Source organism: Amblyomma americanum, chromosome 5 (genome assembly GCF_052857255.1).
Source record: "Amblyomma americanum isolate KBUSLIRL-KWMA chromosome 5, ASM5285725v1, whole genome shotgun sequence".
In the NCBI taxonomy this organism is placed as follows: Eukaryota; Metazoa; Arthropoda; class Arachnida; order Ixodida; family Ixodidae; genus Amblyomma; species Amblyomma americanum.
In genome coordinates, this window is record NC_135501.1 from 163,119,343 (window position 1) to 163,142,361 (window position 23,019).

At 46.7% G+C, this 23,019-nt stretch overlaps 1 protein-coding gene across 2 annotated transcripts in view; it reads left to right on the top strand.

The window, feature by feature from the left end:
• Positions 1–19,560, top strand: part of LOC144132892 (WD repeat-containing protein 43) — a 26,962-nt gene extending 7,402 nt beyond the window's left edge. Inside the window, exons 8-18 of one of the 2 annotated variants that reach the window (XM_077665609.1) lie at positions 1,448–1,512; positions 2,554–2,725; positions 3,709–3,798; positions 4,146–4,250; positions 6,533–6,676; positions 7,201–7,319; positions 14,523–14,586; positions 15,222–15,335; positions 15,951–16,011; positions 16,766–16,821; positions 18,488–19,560. In XM_077665609.1, the coding sequence (XP_077521735.1) occupies positions 1,448–1,512; positions 2,554–2,725; positions 3,709–3,798; positions 4,146–4,250; positions 6,533–6,676; positions 7,201–7,319; positions 14,523–14,586; positions 15,222–15,335; positions 15,951–16,011; positions 16,766–16,821; positions 18,488–18,640 (1,143 nt within the window). In that variant the 3' untranslated portion in view covers positions 18,641–19,560. The remainder of the gene's footprint in view (positions 1–1,447; positions 1,513–2,553; positions 2,726–3,708; positions 3,799–4,145; positions 4,251–6,532; positions 6,677–7,200; positions 7,320–14,522; positions 14,587–15,221; positions 15,336–15,950; positions 16,012–16,765; positions 16,822–18,487) is intronic. The other variant, XM_077665607.1, reaches the window with a different exon arrangement.
• The last annotated feature ends 3,459 nt before the right edge of the window (positions 19,561–23,019 follow it).

Here is a 23,019-nt window from a genome sequence, read left to right on the forward strand (position 1 = left end):
GAAAGTTAACAGAAAACTTGTTGGACGCTTGAGCTTCCCATAGAATGCAACTGCGTTATCGGGCCGCCGCCGCCGCTTATCAGCAACTGCAGTCTACAGCCACGTGTGGGGTGCCAGTTTGCTGCTTATCGATAGCCGTCATCGGCCGCTGCCCGCTCATTTGGAAGTTAACAGAAAACTTGTTGGACGCTTGAGATTCCCATAGAACATGACTGCATTATCGGGCCGGCGCCGCTTATCAACAATCACAGTCTGCAGCCACGTGTGGGGTGCCAGTTTGCTGCTTAGCGATAGCCGCTACCCGCGCAGGGAGGGGATGCAAGTTCTGCGCGTTGACATAGCACCTGTTCAAGGCCAGCACCAAGATCAATGCGACGAAGCCGCGCAGAAAAAATGCAACCGCGCTGTAGCATGCCCGATATCTCGTTTGTCTCACCTTTACTTATAGTGCCATGTTTTCGTTTCGATTGTAAGTCAACCCCCCAATACAAATTTTCAAATTTTGAAAAATAGGTCGACTTACAATCGTGTAAATACGGCACTCATTGGTATCCACCCAAGCGCAGCCATACGGCTACAAAGGAAAACTATAGAGCTTTCTCAGAAACCTCACTGTTAAAGAAAAATTCTTCCTTGTCAGGGGTTCGAACCAGGGACTACCACTTCACTGGAGCAGTCGGTCTACCGTTTGAAACCCGGACCAGTATGAATTTTTCTTTAACTGCAAGGTTTTTGAGAAAGCTGTATAGCTTTCCTTTGTAGCCGCATGGCTGCGCTCGGGTGGATGCCAATGGGTAATTACTTACTTATTGCAAATCTACTTCACCTTGAGGGATTCCCCTAAGCATTTGACCAAAGATTCGTGATGCACTTCACCCTTTATGCATGACAAGCATGACACCAAGCTTTATTTGTGAGTTGACTATGCTATATAACCCTAAGGTCCGGCACCAATAGGTGTGTTTTCGACTTTCTAATTTTCCTGCTGTCCAAAAGCATTCATAGTCTACATAAGTCCACCTGCGAAAGGCCCATAACACACTTTTATAAAATGTACCTGCACTCGCATGGCAGATGTGCACTAGTGCAAACATGCAGTTCCGAGGGCTGTGCCGTACATGCACAAAAAAAAAAAAAAAGATTTCTGGTTGCTAACACGAGGGGCAGTCCGTATCTGTAGAGTGGCGCAGATCAATTGTACATGTTAAAACCACTCCAAGATCTCTCATTTCCTGGAGTGAGGGAAGGACAGGGACAATTCTCGCCGCAAGAGAACAGACGATTCGACCTATGCGGACCATACAAATGTTACCAGCCACAGCTACCACATTGTTATGACTGACATGCCATCCCTTTATGCTGGGACACTGATGAGTAGGCAGGGTTTCTTCTTACTGAGTTGCTTCTGTCTTGCTGTTCTAAATGTTTTGCCATCGTCTTTTTGCAGATGATGTACCTCTCCGCATTGACAAAGTCCGGCACACTGCACATATTTGAGCTGCAGCTAAATGGGTAAGCTGCAGTGAGCTCCTTTGCAACAAACCAGAGGCAGGCATGGCTTTACGTTACCCGGGGAACTTGCATGGGGCATTTCAGACCCCTGTCGGAAACTCCACACTTGTGTAGCGCTGTGTAATGTCAACAGTGGAACATTTTAAGGGGGGAAGAGGGTCTTAGAAAAAAATTTTTATTAATGAAGTCACAATTATGAAATCTTCGGGGAACATGTATTTTTGCGTGCTGATTCCAAATATGGAATTTAATTTCATGTGCTACAATTTCTTGAGCACTAATGCAATATGTTATGTAACTTTTTGTGGAGAGCTTTCAAGAAATCCTGCTGCAGGGAACTTCCTAGATTGCATGCCATTGGTTTCTCTGGACATTAAGCTATGCAATAAAGCTAAAATTATCATCCTACCTGTCATAGAAGTTGAGTTATAGAATTTTGAAGTTGTCACTCCAAAAACAGGAAGACAAATTTTTCTTCCCGTTTGTGAAGTACGAAGTTCAAAACCCTGTAACTCAACTTTTGCGATAGGCAGGGTAATAATTGTACCCTTATTGCATAGCTTGCAGTCAAGACAAGCGGACGGCATACATTCTAGCAAGTTCCCTGCAGCAAAATTTTGTTAAAGCTCTCCACAAAAAGTTACATAACATATTGCTTCACGTCCAGAAGGACTTGTTGTACATTAAATTAAATTCCATATTTGGAATCAGCATGCAAAAATACATGTTCCCTGAAGATTTCATAATTGTGACTTCGTTAATAAAAATTTTTTTACAAGACCAGCTTCCTCCCTTAACTGCATTTGAATGAGTTGTGGAGCACGAAAATGTGCTTCAAGGTATGTTCTTCAGTAGGAAAGCAACGCAGTGTTAGTTACTGATAACCTGAAGTGCGTGTTAGCAGGTGCTCCGCGAGAACGTTGCCTGTTCCACAAATGTTGAGGCTGTTTGACTGAACCAAATGGGAGGCAGAATCAGGTTTCGTTGCAGTGCACACATCAAACGTGGCCCCCTTCTCTTTTATACTTTTTTTCCACACAGAAGGTGTAAGACGCCCCTGCAGCCTAAATTCACTGTCCAAGTCGTCACGGAAAGCCAGAATGGGCGGGCGCCCAAACCGCAGCCCATACCCATCCTGGCGGCCGCTTTCTGCCACGACGATTACCTCCTGCTCTGCTACAACAGCTTCCTCAGGCCCAGCTTCGAGCGCCTGGTCAGTGGCAACCTGTGGTGCTTTTGGCTCCTTGTTCCAGTGCTGACAAAAGCTGCATGCCTGTTCCTGTCCCATCCTTTGTGTGTGTGTTGTGTTTTACTAAAGTGGGCAAAAATTGCTATGTGCACGAAAAAAGATCTCGTTGGCGGTGCTGCATCTGCTACACCAGCAATATTATGCAGCATATTTCTTATGCTGTTGAATATTCGTGTTTTGTGAAGCTTGAAAAATAAATGATAATAGGGCTACATGCTGGACAGTGGGCTTTTATGTGGCAATATATGGTAATCACAAAATTTGTCCAGTGAAGGTAGTGCATTCGCAGAGCAAAATGTTTTACCTAGGTTCATTTTTCTTGCTGTGGTCGGTTAATTCGAATATTTTTCGCAGTCCCAATGACATATAATTAACGAGGTTTTACTGTACGATGATTTGATTTACAGTGATCACTCTCAGAACTGACTGATGATGGACTGCTTTGTTGCTTCTCTTTCGATTCACTGTTTTTGTATTTCACTATTTTTGCTATCGGTGTCAAATATTTGACACCGATAGCACGAAGAACAGGACAGTCTATTTCCTTGGAATGGTCTGTAAATATCAGTGAAGAATTATCAGGTTTATACAATTTAACATCCCCAAACCGACTCAGGCTATGAGGGACGCCGTAGTGAAGGGCTCTGGAAATTTCGACCACCTGGGGTTCTTTAATATGCACTGACATCTCACAGTACATGGGCCTCTAGATTTCGCCTCCATCGAAATGCAACTGCCACGGCCGGTATGGAACCCACGTCTTTCGGGTTAGCAGCCGAGCACCATAACCACTGAGCCACCGCGGCGGCTAAAGGATGATCAATACACTATGCCCTTGCTTCAGTATTTACAGAGCCTTCTTCTTCAGTTTCCGTGCTGACTGCTGCTTTCTTTTGGTAGAGTTGAAACCGAGACAAGCACATCGAAAAACCCGTTTGTCATTGCAGAACATTGCATCGGAACTCCTGGAGCAGACATGGCTGGTGCGGCAGGTCCAGCCTCCGGTCTCCTCCACTGTGGAAGACGGCGTCTCTTTGGTGAGTGCTGTTACTTGGCGTGAAATTGTCAATTGGAAGTGAAGCCTGTACCTGCCTAGTGGTCACTCATGCAGGACAGCCTTGGCTCAATTTCAGTTTCGAGTCTTTCTTCGTAATTCTGTCAAGTGTCTTTAAAATTTTTTTTTTCTGGTGCCAGCATTCAAACCTTGATGTGGGAATGATTGTAGGAGGGCTATTCTTCATGCAACGTTAAAGTTCATTGAGGTCGTTTAATTTTGCATCGCATTGGTGTACTGTACAGTCCTGGGTTGGCAGACATGGTGTACCTTGAACAAGTCTTGACCCGTTGCACTTTCTAAATGCATGGTGCACATTGTCTTCCCCAGGTCAAGCAGCCAGTGCAGCCCTCGAGGGAGGTGACAACGTTGGCGCCTGGTCATTTTGCTCCCAGCATACGAGGGCGCAAGAAGGATGCCGGCTCCGTCGACCAGGTGCGCACCACTTGATGCTTCACACATTCTTGCTCTTTGTGGTGAGAGGCAGCACTATAACCTGTTTGCTGCTGAAGCTGGCAAATCCCGGATATTTGGTGGTCTAGTTTCAATTTCTTTTTGAGGAGATACCTTATTTACTCGCGCATAACCCACACCAAAATTTGAAAAAAACGCATGTTAAAAGTCTGGGTGCAGGTTATCTGCGAATTTTTTCTTTGGGGTGGGGGAGGGGGGGGGGGGGGGGGGGTCGGCAATGCGCGGCAGCCTCCCCCGTGTAGTCTGCAATCCCCATCGTCATCGACGCTTGTCAAGCCAATGAGGGGCCAATGAAAGGCATAGCCAAATCCACATTCATAGTCTGTTTATTCTTCCCCACGCCATTGGCCGCGTTTTCTTCCGCCAGAGCTGTTGAGCCTAGTGTTAGGCGCTGTTTCGTGTGCTGCACTTCAGTTTGCACTGTTTGCCTGCTTTGTTTTGGCGTCATGAGTGCGACTCTGCGGCAGTGTTTCACAGCGAAACAGAAGCTAAAGATTATAGCCGCTGGCGAAGAAATCGGCAGCAGAGCTGATGCGAGACAGCATGGCGTTGACAAGTTGTGCATTCACGACTGGAGGAAAAAAAAAGAGAGTCTTGAAACAATGAACCGGAACAGACGAGTGTGGTCCGAAGACTGGTGCGTACCCCCACCTCGAGACGCAGCTTGCCAAGTTCATTGAGGAGCCGAGAAGTCGGCCACGGTGTTTTGACTGAGATGGTGTAATAACCAGGGACGTGGTGGTGGTCATTTGAATAAATGTTATGAAAACGAAATGATCACCGAGTGCAGTTGTATCTTTCTAGCACTCTTTTTATTTATTTATTTTTCCGTGGAGTTCAAAGTTAGGGGTTCAGGTTATACGCGAGTAAATACAGTATTGCGCGTACAATCGGCGTCAAGTGAAACACAGGCTAACTGAAATGTAAGTGCAAGTACACAGAAATATTAGGTCCCGCAGAATAAATACAGGCTCAGGCTGGATTCTTAAAGCTCTCAACAGACACCTTTTTGGGTTTTTTTTTTTTTTTCGAAAAGGGTACCAAAATGGTCATTTAGTATCGTGCTGCCACCTCTTGGCAAACGAAAAAAATGCTTTGGATGAGGCCCACTTGCCGACAGTCTGCTTATGATGAGCCTGGCTCGTCCAAGTCCGTTAGGTGGTTAAAACTTCCACACAGTGGTCTTTGCACCGTAGAGGTGAATGAAAATTAAGTACACTAGTGTTCATCCTCCTTCACCTAAAGTCACTTTTGCAGTTTCCGTTTTCATTGTCTTGTTCGTATCTAATTTGAACGCTGGCATTACATCTCATGCCTAAGATAGAGCTCTTCACTTGTTCAGAGTGGGAGAAATTAAAACATCCTTCATTCACCTGGTATCATCTGCACCAAATGATGACGTGCTGCCCTATCTTTTTTTTTTTTAACGTGCACATTCCCTAGGCACTAGCATCATGCTGCCTTTTGCTAACAGATAGAGAGGGTTGCTTGCAAAGATATTGCTAAACCTGCACACGGTCTGTTGCATTGAGCTCGCTAGGCCATGTGGAGACTGTGGAAGCTCCTGAAAAAGGGCTGCTGGTGCGAGAGGAGTTGGAAAAAGAGTCAAGGGGCGTGGGAAGAAGATAACTTACTGGTGAGGATGATGCTGAGTGTTGGTATTGGATTCAGCTCCAAATTTGCTGTAGGACAGCGTAGTAGTTAGCTCAGAGAATCAGCTGTGATGTGACAGTGCAGAGGAGCTTACCTGCAAGTTTTTCTGAGGATTGATTTTGAAACTTGGAAAATACACCTTGGCGCAAATAAATTCACACATACAAAAGAGACAACGGACAGGCACCTTGTGTGTTTTGTCTGTGTGAATTTATTTGCGCCAAGGTGTATTTTCCAAGTTTCAAAATGCTAAACCAACTAGCCCAGCAACATGCCTTACTGATCTAAAGATGTGAGTCGCATCGCGGTGGTGGTATTAGCGGAAAAGGAATGGCCTACTCTGACAAACTTCTTTTCACGTCTTAGTGAGATCAGTTCATCGTCATATTTTCTGTCCCTCTGCAGAGTTGCACTTTTTGTGCATGTTCTGTGTAATTCGCTGCAGCAGGACTCAAATCAGCAGTTGTATGCAACCAGCTTGGCGTTTTTTTCTGTGAGGAATTGCTTATGTGGAGTGGCTGAATCGGGATGTGGCTGGTGATGTAGGCGCATGGTAAATGGGCATGTGCTGCTCTTCCTCCCGCCACCAGCTCCCCATGGAGGAGCGCCTGCAGGCCATCGACACGGCAGCCATCACGCGAGCAACGGGTGACCGGAGGGAGCCTCCGCGGGTTGACAACCTGTCCCAGCTGCTGCTTCAGGGCCTGCAGAGCAACGACGCCAAGCTGCTGAACGTGAGTGCCCCAAACATCTTCTTGGCCTGGGAAAGAAGGTGGAGTAAGTTGGGGGGAGGGAGGGCAAGTTACAGCACTCACTGAATCCTAATTTTTGCTTGTTCAACCATTCAGAGTTGTTTTTCAACCGGGCATGGTGGGTGGTTCAATCACAAGAAAAGCATGCGTGTTGTCTCATTATGCTATTTGTCATTGGAAATTGCAGGCTGCTGACTTTAGGATGAAAGCGGCCTCTGTTGATATAGTAGACATGGAGCTACCAGTGTGCTTTTATGGGCAGGATTATCGTCACCATTACAGTAGGAGTTAGCAGCCAGGAAATTGGGTCTTTGTCATGCTTGGTGGAGTGACGTGCTCTAGTTCGTAGCAACAGAAGAGAGCCTTGTTAAATTGATGCATGTTGTCATCAATTCGTTAAGCACGTTTGCGTGGTCCTGCGAGGTGTGCAGTGCTCACTAGTAGACCAGAGGTTCGAGCTCTTCCTTGCATCTTACAGTGTGTTTTGCTGGCACTGCCTTTTGCAGAGTGTGCTTCAGCGGACCGATGAGACGCTACTGAGGAACACGGTGCAGCGGCTACCGGTCTCCAGCATCCTGTCACTGCTAAAGGAGCTGCACAAGCGGATGCACAGTAGAGGATCAGGGTCAGTGTTGTCTGTACAGATAGTGGGGCAAACTTGTTTATGTAAATGGCTTTGACACCAGGCAATATTTTCAGCACAGCAAGCACGTTCCTCTTGTTTGTTGATTGGCGGTGCAGTTGAGCCCTACTAGTGGTAACAAACTCTGACGGTCATGCGGATTTGTTTGTTGTATCTTAAAGTTTGTGGTGGGTGGACTTCCCATATTACGGCCAGAAATACGAAGGCAATAATAATAATAATTGGTTTTTGGGGAAAGGAAATGGCGCAGTATCTGTCTCAAATATCGTTGGACACCTGAAACAGGGTAAGGGAAGGGACAAGGGAAGAAGGAGGTGCCATAGTGGAGGGCTCCGGAATAATTTCGACCACCTGGGGATCTTTAACGTGCACTGACATCGCACAGCACACGGGCGCCTTAGCGTTTTTCCTCCATAAAAACGCAGCCGCTGCGGTCGGGTTTGGCAAAACCGGCTTTTATTCCAAGAGGCCTGTTATGTACGTCTTCCTAGTAGACTCTTATCACAGCGCTTTATATCATCATCATCGTCATCATCAGCCTGACTACACCCACTGCAGGGCAAAGGCCTCTCCAATGTTTCTCCAATTAACCCGGTCCTTTGTCAGCTGCATCCACCCTTTGCCTGCAAACTTAATCTCATCCGCCCACCTAACTTTCTGCCGCCCCCTGCTACGCTTACTTTCTCTTGGAATCCACTCCGTTACCCTTATGGGGGGACACGGGTCTTGCGGGCCAAAAATTCGCGAAAAAATCAAATTTTCGAAATCGGCGGCTGTCTATCTACCTATCTGCCAAGTTTCTCACCTCTAAGATCAGTATTTTAGTCATAATATAAATTTACATAATCTACGTCCTCCGAATTTGCGCTGAAATCGGCTCCGAAACAGCTGTGTTCCGCGCCGCATAGCTCCCGTTTCATGCGCGGCACCGCAGCCATCTTGTTCTCGTTTGAAAGAGCCGTCTTTCGTCTTCAATTTCCCGCCACTGCTGCTTCCTTTCGTCCATTGGTTGCCTGGCAAATAACAAAAAAGAAAAGGTGCCTTTCGCGAGCCTGTTGGCTGCCTGGGCGCACGTGACAGCAGGTCGCCTTCCGATTGGTGGAGCTGGCTGGCATCGTCTGCTCTGCGCGGCCAAGCCGCAGTGAGACGCGGCGCTTTCTTTGTATCGAGCCGAGGCGAGAACGCACTGCGATGCCTGGATCAGCGTGCAAGAAGAGGAAAAAGTCCTTAATTAATAACCTCAAGACACCCCCTGCTCCAGCTGTCTGCGCTGAGAACGACGGAAGTTCTGCGCCGAACGATTGAGTCGACGACAGTACCGAGGTCGAAGTAGGCCTAACGCGTTCCTCGGCCCAAGAGACAGCTACTGCCTGCGGCTGCATATGCCACGATACTGTGATGCTGCGGCCCTCAGATGTGCAGCGAGACGTCATCAGAACCGAGAAAAAACTGCGAGAACTCGCGTCAATCGGAAGTCGGACTGTTTTCGCGATGACAGCAGCGCGGCGGACCGTCCGCTTGATGAGGTGTGCCTCACGATCGTTAGCCTGGCGTCGCTGAACGATCTGCTGAGGCTCGCTAAGTGCAGAACGTGCGGCGGTGATATCAGCGTCAAAAAAGGTGAGCGGGAATATGGGCTCGCCGTTAAACTTGTTCTCAAGTGCGTGAACTGCGGGGACACTTCCTCTTCTTGGAGCTCACCGCGGGTGTGTGCCGATAGAAAGGTGAACCCCTTCGTAGTGAATGTGCTTGCTGCCCGTGCAATGCAGAGCACTGGGAACCAGCAAACGGCCCTGAAAGATATTTTCTTAACAATGAATATTTCTCATCGAGGCCTTCATACGAAAACATGGCAAGATTGCGTAAAAAAAAAGTTGACGCCCGCTGCAACTCGCGCAGCCCAAGAAATGACCGCTGATTGTGCACGGTCGGTTCGAGAGCTTTACAGTGAATTGCGGTTCGGAAACCCCGGCAACATCGCTGTTTCTTATGACGGCACATGGATGACACGGGGCCACACATCTCACATAGGTGTGGGCACAGTCGTAGAACTGTTCACCGGACTTGTACTCGACTATGTAGTGCTCTGCAATTTTTGTGCCGGCTGCGAACAAGGCCCGAAACCTGATGAACCATCCTACCAAGCCTGGAGGGCTGGCCACCTCTGCCAAAAAAACAGAAAAAAAAAGCGGGGGAAATGGAGGTCGAAGCAGCCCTTATACTTTTTGAGAGGTCTCTCAAAAAGAATGGCCTTCGCTACACCACTATGCTGTCGGATGGTGACAGCCATGCTTTTCTTGCACTGCAAGAAGCAGATGTATATGGCTATGTCAAAGTGGAAAAGGAGGACTGCATAAATCACGTCAAGAAGCGCATGGGGACAGCCCTGCGAAATTTGATTGCCAAGCAGAAAGGGACAGAAAACCTTGGAGGCAAGGGTAAACTAACCGGAAACATGATCACTAAGTTGAGCTCCTATTATGCTTGGGCACTCAAGTCTCATAAAGGGGACATGGACTCAATGCACAAAGCTGTGATGGCGACATACCGTCATATTACCTCCAACGATGAGGCGTCGGATCACAGTTTGTGCCCATCAAGGCCAAACTCCTGGTGCCAGCACAATGCAGCGGCAGCCTGAGGGGAGCCTGCACCAAAGCACCGCCACAACCTTCCACCTCATGTGTGCAAGGCATTGCTTCCCGTTTACGTGCGGTTATCAGAAAGGAAGCTCCTTGAGCGCTGCCACAGGGACAAGATGCAGAATAGCAACGAGAGTCTGCACTCTCTGATATGGGCCCTGGCACCCAAGGAGCGCCACGCATCTTTGTACACTGTACAAGCTGCCGTGGCCGAGGCAGTAATGCGCTTCAATGCAGGCAGCGAGAGAACATCTAAAATAATTTTGAGAGAACTTGGTCTCAATACTAGTGCAAGAGCCAGTAAAAGGATGACGGAAAAAGATGAGCGTTGGGAACACAAGTCTGCCCGGAAACATGCTGCGGCCGAAAATGTCCAAGGTGCTTTCTAGAAGCGGCGCTTGGACAATGGAAAGCAAAGGGACTACATCCCTGGGGGGCTTCTAGCCATTCTGTGTTTGTAAATATGTGTGTTGCACTTGTAAATATTGATTAAATTGTTCTCTGTTTGTTTTTTGCACTTTTCTCAAAACATAATTTGTTGACTACTAGCAGTTTTGCGGCCTCGATATCTTTGCACCTGAAGCATGTAGAGCCGAAATTCTTTTTGCAATAGGAAGCTGAATGTATGCTCTGTGAATTGTTGAGAGCAGATTTTTTGTTTTTGGGTTCAAAATTTAATTATTTTCATTAGTTTACTTCCACCTGACACACACACACTTTGTATACTGAAATTCATAATGCTGTAAAATGAGTAATAATTAACATATCAAAAACTGCTCCCAACACTTCATTCTTTACTCTTCTAGCTATGTAACTATGCCTTAAAATTCAGTTTTTACTTACTCATTGTTTTACCATTTGGGCCTCCAACAATGGAAGTTGATTATTAATTATCTTGCAAACTAACTGGCCTACAAGAAAACCAATGGCATATTTGAAATCAGCATTAAAAAATTAGTCAGGCTGTACATGTTTATTAAAATTGGTCAAAAAACAACACAAACAGCCTCAGAACCAGTGTCCCCCCTTAAGGACCAGCAGTTATCTTGCCTTCGCATTGTGTGCCCTGCATGATATCTATAGCAACTGCACAGCTACCATATTCCTCCATAAAGTCAGCAATAAAATTCGAATAAGGAAGGGCGTCAGGCAAGGAGACAAGATCTTGCCAATGCTATTCACCGCCTGTTTACAGGAGGTATTCAGAGGCCTGAATTGGGAACAGTTGGGGATAAGAGTTAATGGAGAATACCTTAGTAATCTGCGATTCACTGATGACATTGCCTTGCTGAGTCACTCAGGAGATGAATTGCAAATCATGATCGATGAGTTAGACAGAGCAGTGCGATGGGTCTAAAAATTAACATGCAGGAAACCAAGGTAATGTTCGACAGTCTAGCAAGGGAACAGCAGTTCACAATTGGAAGCGAGGTGCTGGAAGTGGTAAAAGAATACGTCTACATAAGGCAGGTAATGACAGCTGATCCGGATCATGAGAGGGAAATAACTAGAAGGATAAGAATGGGGTGGAGTGCATATGGCAAGTTCTCTCTGATCATGAATGGCAGTTTACCAATATCCCTCAAGAGAAAAGCATACAACAGCTGTATCTTGCCGGCACTCAACTACGGGGCACAAACGTGGAGGCTAACGAAAAGGGTTCAGCTTAAGTTAAGGACAAGACAGCGAGCCATGGAAAGGAAAATGATAGGTGTAACGTTGAGATACCGCAATCGGGCAGAGTGGGTGAGGGAACAAACGCGGGTTAATGACATCCTAGTCGAAATCAAGAGGAAGAAATGGGCTTGGGCAGGGCATGTGATGCGAAGCGCTTTATATATTCTCCAGTAAATTTGTTTTAATTGTATTTTGTAACTTTCTTTTTTTTTTGCAAGCACTGAAGTGGAGTGCTTCTGCAAGCTCAGCTGACTGCTTTTCCCATTCCGTTAATTGAATTATTCTGTTGTTCTGTCATTCCTACTGATGTCCATAACAATTTATCAAAAATGCAATTTTGGCTGCCAATCTAAAATTCAGCGAAAAATGCTTAAATCAGCGATTTCTCGCAGAATCGTGGGCAACTAGGTGCTTTAGGCATGTTCAGAAACAGAAAAATGTTTTCTGTATTTTCTATAAAATCGTCAACCGTAGCGCCGATGATTTTGTCACCACAGACGGCAATCTCGCTACCTGTGGTCCGCGCACACTGTAAGACATTATGGAGAAAGTGTCATTGCAGCCTGGAATTTCAAGCAGTGATGAAAAAGATGATTACCAAAGTAGTGATGACCAACTGCCGACGGCAGCCGAAACAGTGCACACCCTTGATATTCTGCGGCTTGCCGTGGCATCCGAGTCTGTGTGAGAGAACATGTCAGCCCAATTCTTGAGCTTTGAAAATCCTCAACTGGCCTACCTCGCGAAAAAAAAAAACACCCAGAAGGACCATACGTGGCTTTTTTTCCACTAAAATAAATGTTTCGTTCGTGTCTCATGGTTTGAAAATGGATTTTGCTTGTTTTTTGGTGATACAGAATTTCAGTGATAGGAATATTTCACCTTACCTTGGTAATCTTATCACCGAGATCCTGCTGTACTCCAGCGCAATCGCCGCTCTACATGGCATACTCAACAGTCTCTGGAGCTTTCGCTTTTGTGCCTTCACGACAAGTGGCGCTGCATGAATATATGCTGAAGAGCACTAGCAAGGAAGGCATGGAGGATCATCGCGCACCTACCGCCACCACTCAGTTGCCGCACGGTTCCGATGCTGACAGCAGATACACGATTGGAGTAGGGATACAGTCGAGCTTGCTTATAACGAAAATGAACGTCACGCGGCGTCCGTTCGTTATATCCCGAAGTTAGTAGTAAGTGGACCACAGCTTTAAAGACAGTTGCTTGTCAAAACACACAATTTTTTTTTTTTTGCGAAAAAATCCGTGATGGATGTCTGTTTTTGCAGCGCAGATCCAATGAGGGAGGTTTCCAGTTTATTTTAAACAGAAGCATGCTCTTCGCCAAGGCCCTTGGCATAGACAAGTTGTTTGAGGCTCTCTATGTAGCCCATTGCTACAGGCGCGCCTACGCGTGCTGGCTCCTAAGTTTCATCCTCATCTGATTCCTCCGCGTCACTTTTGTCCCGCATTCAGAAACGATGCCCTCGTTCGTGCACGGTTCCACGGTGTCGGCATTGCCAGCGACAGAAATAAAATCATTACAACCAATGTCATGACCCCCATGTCGGAGCCGATGATGCGCTGCCATAAATCGCCGCCGGGCTGGTCATCTTCCGAAGCATCAGGCTCGGCATCAGACACCGTGTCGATGAAGCCGGTCTTGCAGAAGCAGTTCCGCGCGCCAGTGGCCGTCACCTCTGCCCTGGCCACTTTCATCACCTCTATTGCTGATTACAATGAAAATGAGCACGGTGTTCCCGTCCGCCATCCCGAATTACAACCAGGGCCCGAGATTTGAACGAAGCCAACGAAACGCCTGCACTCCAACATGATAAACAACAAGATTGACAAAAGCGCTCGGCGGGGTATGCAACGTGCACAGGCAACAATCAAGCTAAAGATACAGACGCACAGCGCCAGCGGAGCGACCAATGAGGGGCGTCCGTGAGCATCAGTGCAGCCACCTCTTGGCTCCCATGGAAAGCCTGCTTCACGGAGCGTGGCCTCCGCGATCGGCACCGGCAGCGGTGCGGTTGATCGCGGAGGCCACGCGCGGATTTGCAAGACAATGAGGAGAGGGGAGGGGCGGGGAAAGCGCTTCGGCGCGGAAAGGGTAGCTAGCTTAAGAGCGGTACGAAACGGGACGGGCAGTTTGCCTGGGATGAGGTTCAAGAAAACATGCCGCGCGCTGGGCACACAATGGGGTCGGAGGCAGGTTATCTCCCATCGTGGCACCGGGTTTGCGCCGTCAGTTCGCTGTAACCGATCAGCAGGGCTTAATGACGTTCGTTATACGTGTGATTTTGTGCCATTGAAACAATATATTTTGACGGTTCGTGCAGGTCTCATTCTTTATAAGCGAAAGTTCGTCTTAAGTGGGGTTGTTATATGTGGGCTTGACTGTAGCTCAGAGTGCAAGTGGTGCAAAGTGAAGACAAGAGTCCATATCCAGCTGCAGCTGGGTGGACCGAAACGGGGAACACGTGGGAAAAGGCAGATGCTTCAAACTTTCTGGATTATGATCTGGGCACTTTTGTGCTGATGGTTGCTTGAAATGCTTGCACAGGTTTCAGTGAGTCATCTTGGCCACGCTTTTGCTCGTTATTAACTAGTGCAACATTCTTGAAGCAGCAGAGACTTTGTCCTGTTTGCATAGCCAGCATTTGCTGTTCATTGTCATTTTTGAAACTTTCCATGATTATTGTGGCTGTTACCATCATCAACATAGCGTTACCAAAAAGCAGCCAACTTAGGGGCCGAAGTTGAAAATTGGTGACGTGCTGATACTATTTGAAAAACGCGTGTAGCCATGTTGTAAGAAGTCCGTCTTGCACCAACTGACTTGGACCACCTTCTGTTTGCAGAGTGTACCCCTACATGAAGTGGACCAAGGCCCTGATCTCGGCACACACAAGCTACCTGATGACGGTGAGCAGGTCACTAGTGTGATAAAGATAGGACTGCATGGCTTAAATAGGGGCTCAAAACTGTTGCACCAAAAGTGGTTAAATGAAACGTGAATTGAGGCACCAGAATGGAAGCTTGTCACCTCAGTTAAAGCAGCTATGTTGGTGTTGGCAGAGAGCATTAACCTGTCTACTGTTTGGTCCTGTGTAGCTCCTGAGCATTCAGAATGGCTAGTACAGCAACCACAGTTTTGCTAAGCCTTTGCAGCATTTTGAATTTGCTCTTATGTGAGCCCTTGTGTTCTTTGAGGAGTCAAGGATCGTTGATTAGTGACATGCATACATGAAGCTGCAGAAAGCTGATTCCACTGTTTTACTGCTATGCTTCATGAGCCAGCAAAACTGTCGTAATCAGGTGCTTCAGGTTAACTGTTACAGATGAAAAACTGTAGGTACATAGAGTTGAAGTTTTTGAGGGATTTACCCATGTACTTGTCGCATCCATACTAGTAATAATTTCTCAGAAATTTGTTTCTGCTCTGCAGCTTTGTGCTGCAGTTTAATTGGGTGTTAAATGATAGTTTGTTGCCTGTTCCTCTTTTTCTCCACTGTGTGTGTGCATGCAAGACTTATTAGGGTGTCTCCTCACCCTTTCAGTGCCAGGAGGCCAGCACGCTGCTTCTCCCACTGCTAGAACTGCTGGAAGCGCGGACAGAGGTTTTTGAGAAAGTCTGCAAGCTAAGAGGCAGAGTGGACCTCATCATGACACAGGTATGCTGCACTCTACTTTCTCAGTGACTTCTTGGCAGGGAGAGTGCCACCGGTGCAGTTGATGCCAGTGTAGCAAACCGACTCTGTGGGCTAACCGTCAGGTGGAAAAAGTGTTTTCTGCTTAAGACCTTTTGTCTCTCTTATTTTATATGCATTCAAAATCTGATGCAGTTCAGGTGGCCAAGAATGGTTGGTGGGCCACGGAGAGCGCAGTACCTGCCAGGATTTTTCATATTTTCATTGTTTGCATTGTGTACTTGGTGAGTAGACCGGGAGGTGCACACTAGGAAGCACTTTGGTTGTGCAGTTTTCGTAGTTTACATGCATTAATTCAGTGGGGACAGATTATAGCACACTGAAAGCATATGGAATAGAGAGCACATGCTCAATGGTTGTGTGGCAAGGGACGAATAATCCTTTAGTTCTGCTGGTTGTGTATTCATGCGTATAACTGTGCCCGTGCAATGTGAAATCTTGCAAGGCTTCCTTGTGTCATGTCACATAGAGTAAATGTTGATTCACGAAGCAAGCATGTTCACGCAGAATTTTCATTTCGTTACTCTCTCGCTCTTCTTGACAAGACGGAACATGTTCTGTGTCTACTTTGACCTGCAGGTTGCAGCAAGGCATCGAGAGACAGAATTGCCTTCTGAACCACTCTGCGTTGTTCAAGACGGTAGGTTTTTCTTTTGTTGCATCTAACCTTGTAGCAGTAATAAAGAATGCCAACAAATTCTTCAGTAATAAGAGGGTAGCATTTGCTGCATAAACAGAAATACGAGAAGAAAATTGAATACGCTATAATGTACGTTTGCAATAAGGGCTGCCTGGGCGTCACCATATTGCTGAACTATTGTATGCAGCAGGTGGTAGCATGGTGGAAGCGGCAGCAGAACAGGTCTACAACCGTCCAAAAAAGAGGTGTCTCAACATCTGGCTCCCCTTAGAGAAATGTCTATTGGCCTGTGAACAAACATTGAGCCAAGATGAGATGGTCAGGCAATTCTACTATCAGTGGTACATCAGATTAGCTCTAACAAAAAACTCCCATGCTGTTGATCTGGGGGAAATGTCATTTCATTTTATAGACCGGAAGGGTGTATGAGATCGGCATAATAAATCTACCTGAACAGCAGATAGCTCGCAGTAAAATCAGGGAGGTCTGGGTTTTCAGAAGGGGTGCTCTTGTTATGAAGTGCATGCATAGCCGTTGACCAGGTTATGGAGGCCAGCCAAATACAATCGATTGCCAATTCTTGAAGGGGCTGATAATTGGTTCAAATCATGCTGTGTTCTAATTAAGGGGAGTACTTTTAAATACATTTCACATTGATGAGAGGTCGAGCTAGTGAGGGTAAACGTGTGCTACAGTCACCTATACACAGTGAACCTCATTGATTCATGATCCCTTGTTTGTCCTTGGTTTGCAGAGTCGTCTGATGACGAAGACATGGATGTCGATCAGGAAAGCTCAGAAGGCGAAGAGGTTTGTTTAATTTCATTTCTTTTTGTGCACATTTCCTGTATGTGTCCTTTCGAAGTGAGGCCAGTAGTAGGACCAACCCATTGAAAAAAAATGTAATCGAACTCAAATCATCAATGGTTATTGGTCGTCTGCTTCCGAGTGGAAATTGAGCTGCACCAAGGATTTTTCACATTTAAATCACACTTAACTGCATTTACACTGTCAGGAATGTGAACAAAACTCCATTCCAAAATGCCAAGGGCTTCTGCGACGTCTTTGCTGGTGAGATGCAATAGCTGTTGCCCACCTATCAGCTTGCGTGGGCAACAGTGTACCATGCAAATCGGGCTTCAGAAAAGATATTTCAACAATCGCTTGCCTTGCCGGTCATACCTCGACACAGCTCTATTTCAGAAGTATGGGACGCTAGATAATTCTGATTTTTCGCCAACTTCTTAAGTCAAAATTACCGTATAAACGTGTGTAAGGGCTGCACTCGTGTATGGGCCGCACTCTGTTTTCCAGAAGGAAATATTAGAAAAAAATAATATCCCCGTAAGGGCCGCACCCTAACTTTCCACACGACCCATGCGGTAATAGCCTTTGAAATGCACGCGCCGTGGCCTCCGCAATCAGCTCCAGGTGCCACTTACGGATGGCGCCAGAGGCCGTAGCTCATGATCATCGTCAACGTTTTCCTCTGCTGCGAGCTCCCGCTATCCATATCGGCATCACCAGCTCCAGCATTTTGTGGCTGTCAAAGGCACAGGAGTTGTGGTTCACTGTAGTTGTAGCTTTCGTGTGCTGCCGCCGAGTTTTGTAGTTTTAGCAGTTTTAGCACGATGGGCAAGCACCCGAATAGCTACACGGCTGGGAGTTTGCTGTCGAACACGGCAAGCGTGCTGCGTGCAGGAAATTTGACGTGGCTGAGAAGTGCGTCCGGCGATGGTGAAACCAAAAGGATGCATTAAGGAACACGAGCTGCAAAAAGCGCGCTTTCCGAAGCAAGCCTTGCAAGTTTCCCAAACTGGAAGAAGAAGCTCTGCTAAGTGATGGAAGCGCGGAACAACGGCTACGCATTGACAGCGGATGTGCTGTGCGACTTGTGGGATGAGCGTGCAACGGAGCACATTATCAGCTCTGATTGGGAATACACCGCGAGTGGCTATTGAGTATAGAATAAATGCCGCTGGTTTTCTGGTTGGTGTTATTTTACTTTTAAAAAAGTTTTTTTTTTTTCGCAAATCCGTACCCCGAAAATTGGCCCTCAAATCTGGGGAGGGGAAAGTGCGGCCGTTACGTGCATTTCTACGGTAATGACGTTTCGCTTTGCATTCTCGTTCAGAACAAGGGGCAGTGTTCCACAGTGCTCGTGATGTTGCTTGTTGCTGCTTTTTTTTTTTTTCATGTTGCATTCATCAACTTAATTCTTCGGTTCTGTGTTTATAGCTTTAGCTAACAGCTATGAGTTTTATGTAATTTTCTCTCTTGCTTTTTTTTCTTCAATTTGTAAAATGCTTGGCTGACATTGTTCCTTTATTGGTAATTTCTTCTATTTAACTGAGTCAAATGACTGACTACCGCTATCTGCATAGCTTGTTCTCATTCATCTCCAAGATGGATTCTGGCTCAGACCTTGCTATGGCAATAGGTTGCGAAGTTCATAAAATGAATCATTGTTTTTCAGAAAAACATCTGGGAGTTGTCTGAGGAAGAAGCGAGCCGAAGTGAAACGGGCGAGCATTCGGGTGCAGAAGACGAAGATGACGACGACGACGATGGGGGGGATTCGGCCATAGAGAACAGTGAAGACGAATTGGACGATTCGGACTCTGCATAACAGTTGCACTTAACGTGCCATGTGGGCGAAGGGAGATCAGCCGTTCGTGTGCGTCCTGCAGTTTTCACACCCTCTCTCAGATGGGAAGCACTCTCCACAGGTTGCCGGGCTGCTATACGAAACCATGCATATAGTCCAGCCCCCCGGAGGCAACGTCAGAAGTTTTTACTTGCGGAACGATGTAAAGCACAGTGCAGGTGCATGTGCTGAAGGCGAGTGGACTTTCACAGGTGGCTGCTTCAGTAGCTGGTGCTTGAGGCTCTGTCACCGTCTGTCTTTTGGTGGCAACCAAAAGTTTTGTAGAAGCCAGTTTCTGCATACTGGTTGACTCCTTTTCTGTTATTTTTTTTAATGCTTGGAGCTGCCTTGGGTCTTTTGGCATTGCCTTAATTATGCAAGCTTTGCTGTACATTGTGGAAGCTGCGTGCAGCCTCCGGCCTGCTCGCCATCTTTTTCCCTGTTGAGAGGAAAAGAAAAAACAATGGGAAACTCCTATACCCGGTAGCAAAACTTGACGGGCCGGAACGATATTGAAATATGCCCTCGTGTAGTCCTTGATGGAACAGTGCCTGGCACTGAGTTGGTGTTTGCACATGCACCTGTGCTGTGTCATCAGGGAGTGCACGGAGCATTGTGTCGTTTGTTCATTCGGCCCATTTAGTTTTGCACGCAGGTGCTCAAAACTGGCACGAGGACATTGGGGGTACTTTAATGTTTTGCGGCCACCCAGGTGGAATGATGCTTGCTATTGCGGCACTTTCCTTTGCCTGATCAAAAGAAGAGCAAGTGAAGCGCTGTTTGTCAAGCATTGATGAGGAGTGTGGGTGTGCTATGTACAGAGCAAATCCTGTATAAAAATGTTGATTGAAGACATGAATCATGAAGGTCTTTGTGCACATTAAAGACAACTTTCATTGCCACTTGATTTTGTTTTCTTTTAATTCACTGCCATTGTTTCTAGTTTACGTTGTTGCACTTATTTGTTGCAGCAACAAATTGTCCATCTGTATGACGACGCACATTGCCATTCTAGGAAATTAAAGTAGATTGTTTTTTTTTTTTCCCGCTCGACCTCTAAGCTGTCAGTGTTGGCTTGCCTGCGAGACTAATGTACTGAAGTGTCGGGAATCTGCAGATGCACTTTGAAAAGTGCCTGGTGTAATGGAAATGCAACAAAAGCAGATTTCTTCGACCAGTTGGTTGTACACACTGACGCACTACAGGGCCAAACAATGGACTCGAGAAAGGGACAGATGCATTTCTTGCATTAAAAAAAAAATCGAGCTGGTGGTTTAGCATTGCCAAGCATGAAATATTGTGTGCAAACAGGTTCTTGCAGGTGGACGCCTCTGCCATGTACCTCAAAACGCGATTGAGCTGTCTACTGACCCAGGGAGCCAGTTATGTGCCTTTCCTCAGTAAACGCCAATGCCGGCGGCCTATTGCTCCAGTGTCGCGTTTCTGCCAAAATGTCAATGCAAGCAGCGCACATCTATCGGTCACTGCCGCCATGTAGCTCAAAGCGAGATTGAGGTGTCCACTGACTCGGGTAGCTAGTCGTGCACGTTTCCTTTGCACACAGATGGAAGGATGACGACGTGCAATGCACAGCTGCAATGTGCGCATGGCAGTGGCCAGCGAAGCTGATCTGTTAGCGCCGTCGCGGATTCGAAACCCAGATGGGACAATATTTGTTTTGTTTTTTCTGCGGGTATCTGAAAGGCTGCAAACAAACCCCGCATTTTTCAGAGAAGCAAGCATAAAAAAGTGTCTGTGGCCCAACTTGGCTGAGCCAGGACATACAGACCGAGAGCTCTGTTAAGCATGGTTAGATACGGTTTACCTTTATTAATGCGAAAGAATTTCTAGGCTATGTCGGCGGGGTCGTGTCACCAGAACGCGTCCGCATCGATTGTGACGTTCTCAGAAGAGATAGCATCAAACGAATGGTTGTGATCGATAAAGAACCATGTGAGGATGATGCGCAAAAAACTTATGGCAATAGGATTAGTTAATTAAATAAAGCCAGTAATCTTAAAAAACGTCGAAATAGCATGGGCGTCGATGTAGTGAGTGTAGGGGAAAACAGCTGTGTATGGAAAATAGGCAAAAAAGTGAAGAAAATGTTTGAAATGTGATCGATGAGCGATAATTAATCGATCAAGTAGTTTGACTGACATAGAATAATTATTGAATTAGAAACAAAAGTCAATAGACCGTTGAATAGGCTGGACGGGAAAGCAACCATGGCGCCAAATATGAGAGGCGACGAGTGTCGAGGAGGCGTCAACGCTTCCGCATTCCTCCAATGCTGGTAGCCGTAGTGATCCCTAATTTTTTGTTTCAAGATCTCGGCAAGAGCAAATCACGTACCAAAAGTGCAAGAGCCAGCGTCCAGAACGGCGGTCGGCGCAGCGGTGGACGCGACTGCCAAGCGCAAGAGCGAATCACGTGACACAACTGAGGACATGGTTATAGTGTTCTAGAAGGGGGTAGTGGGTTCAGGGAGAGCCCGCGGGTGCGCCATCTCACGTCGATAGCGCGAGAAGGCGCCACCGGAGCACCGGCTGTAAAGAACCCGCGACATACCCACGATACGCGCTGCATTCGCAGCGCCGAGAAACCTGTGTAACACCGAAAATCGGACGTCTGCAGTTCGAATGAATTTTTCTTAAAACCTACCTCTCAAGGCAAAGAGCCCGGAAAAGGTGGAAAGGCGGACATGCCATAAGTTTGTGCGAAGATAAAGCCGGCCCGACGAGTGCAGAGACAAAGCCGCCGTACGACGATCCGGTTGCATTTCTGAACGCAGACCTCAAAAACAGGGCAGAAGTAAAATTGTGGTTGAGCAAATCGCTTAATTTTCTATCAAAATTTTCGATGCACGTCCAGACGCAATCACATTCACTGTTAAAGTTAGCTAAACAATTGCGGCATGCGTACTTATAAGCATCCTGAACAGAGAGATACCGAATCGATGAGGCTTTATTTCATCAAGTTCAGCTTTTATTTTCCAAAGTACACATTCACTGAAATCTAGAGAGATAATTCCTGCTACGGTGATGCCATTAATAGGCGGTCACAGCGGTTCCTACAATGCGCGAAATTTTGTAATAAACATGTAAAAAATAAAGTAGTGGAGCTAATGGTAGTAGCAAACAAGTTTATTGGTACAATAAACGGGCAGCCACCTCTTTTTCAAGGCACTGCTTACGGCTGCTACGAGAGAGGCACTATAGACAACGCTTATCTTCGTGAACAATTTCTTTTTCCGCCATTCCTGTTGCGATTGGTTCAGCCCTTTTAATAATTACATAAAAACATAAAAGTGCAGCCTTGTCAGCACATAGAACTTCGTCAAACCTGTTGTGAGCGCATCTGCCTGCTGGCTGCAACCTAAGGCATAACGAAAATTTGCCTTCACAAGCAGCATTAAATCTACTGTGCTGTCACTGCAGAGTTATTGCGACTGAAGAAAACAGGGAATATGTTCTCTAACTTCTTCACTGCCCGGAAAAGTTCTTGCGAAGGATACAACAACTCTCCCTTGTCACATATCACTGTGAAGTCAGAATTTCTGCCTTCCTTACTGGAGCTTTCCAACAGAAAGGTTTTGCAGTGCTTGCAGTCATAACGTTTAAGAAACTTTCGGGCAACATACCCTGCCATATGATGTCTAAGCCGGTCGTCGCTCTTCTGCTCTACATACTCTCTGTGCTCAGCAGAAATACTCTGAAGCATGCGCTCGGATGAAGCTAGGTTGCCTTTCTCGATCAGCTGGTCGATTGCAGCAACCCTGTCTTCTTTAGCAGGAGCATCGCACGCACACTGGAGATAACTTATTTCTCCACTACCTCTATTAGGGTCAGCATTTCCTGAGCGCACTGTCTTGGCAAGATTGTAAAACGACAAGCTGTTGACGACAATTAGAAACTGTGTGGGGGTTGGGTGGTCGTTGGACCCGCAGGATTGCGCCTGATTATGCCAAATAAATTTTCCAGTGTATCCTGGCTCAATCTGGATGTCATGATGTACTTAAATCCCTGGCTGGAAAATTCGGCGTCTTTCCTCATCTTTCGGTACGGTAAACAACAACGGCTGCTTTCCTTTAGTCCACTTGTAGCCGGTTTGACACTCGGGAGCAAAGCAGTGTCGTTGCTGTTGACGGTTCGGCATTTTCACGTTTCACGAATGAAGAAGGCAGCCGGCGAAACAAACTAAAATGATGCGCTGAAAAAACGGAGCACAGCCAAAGCCGCAAAACTTGCGTAAACAAACGTGAGAGAGGCAGCACATAGGCACCACCAACAGCCAGCCCACGCGACTACAGCGCCGCCGCTAACATCCGGGTCCCGTCCGCACTCGCGGCCTCGCCGCAA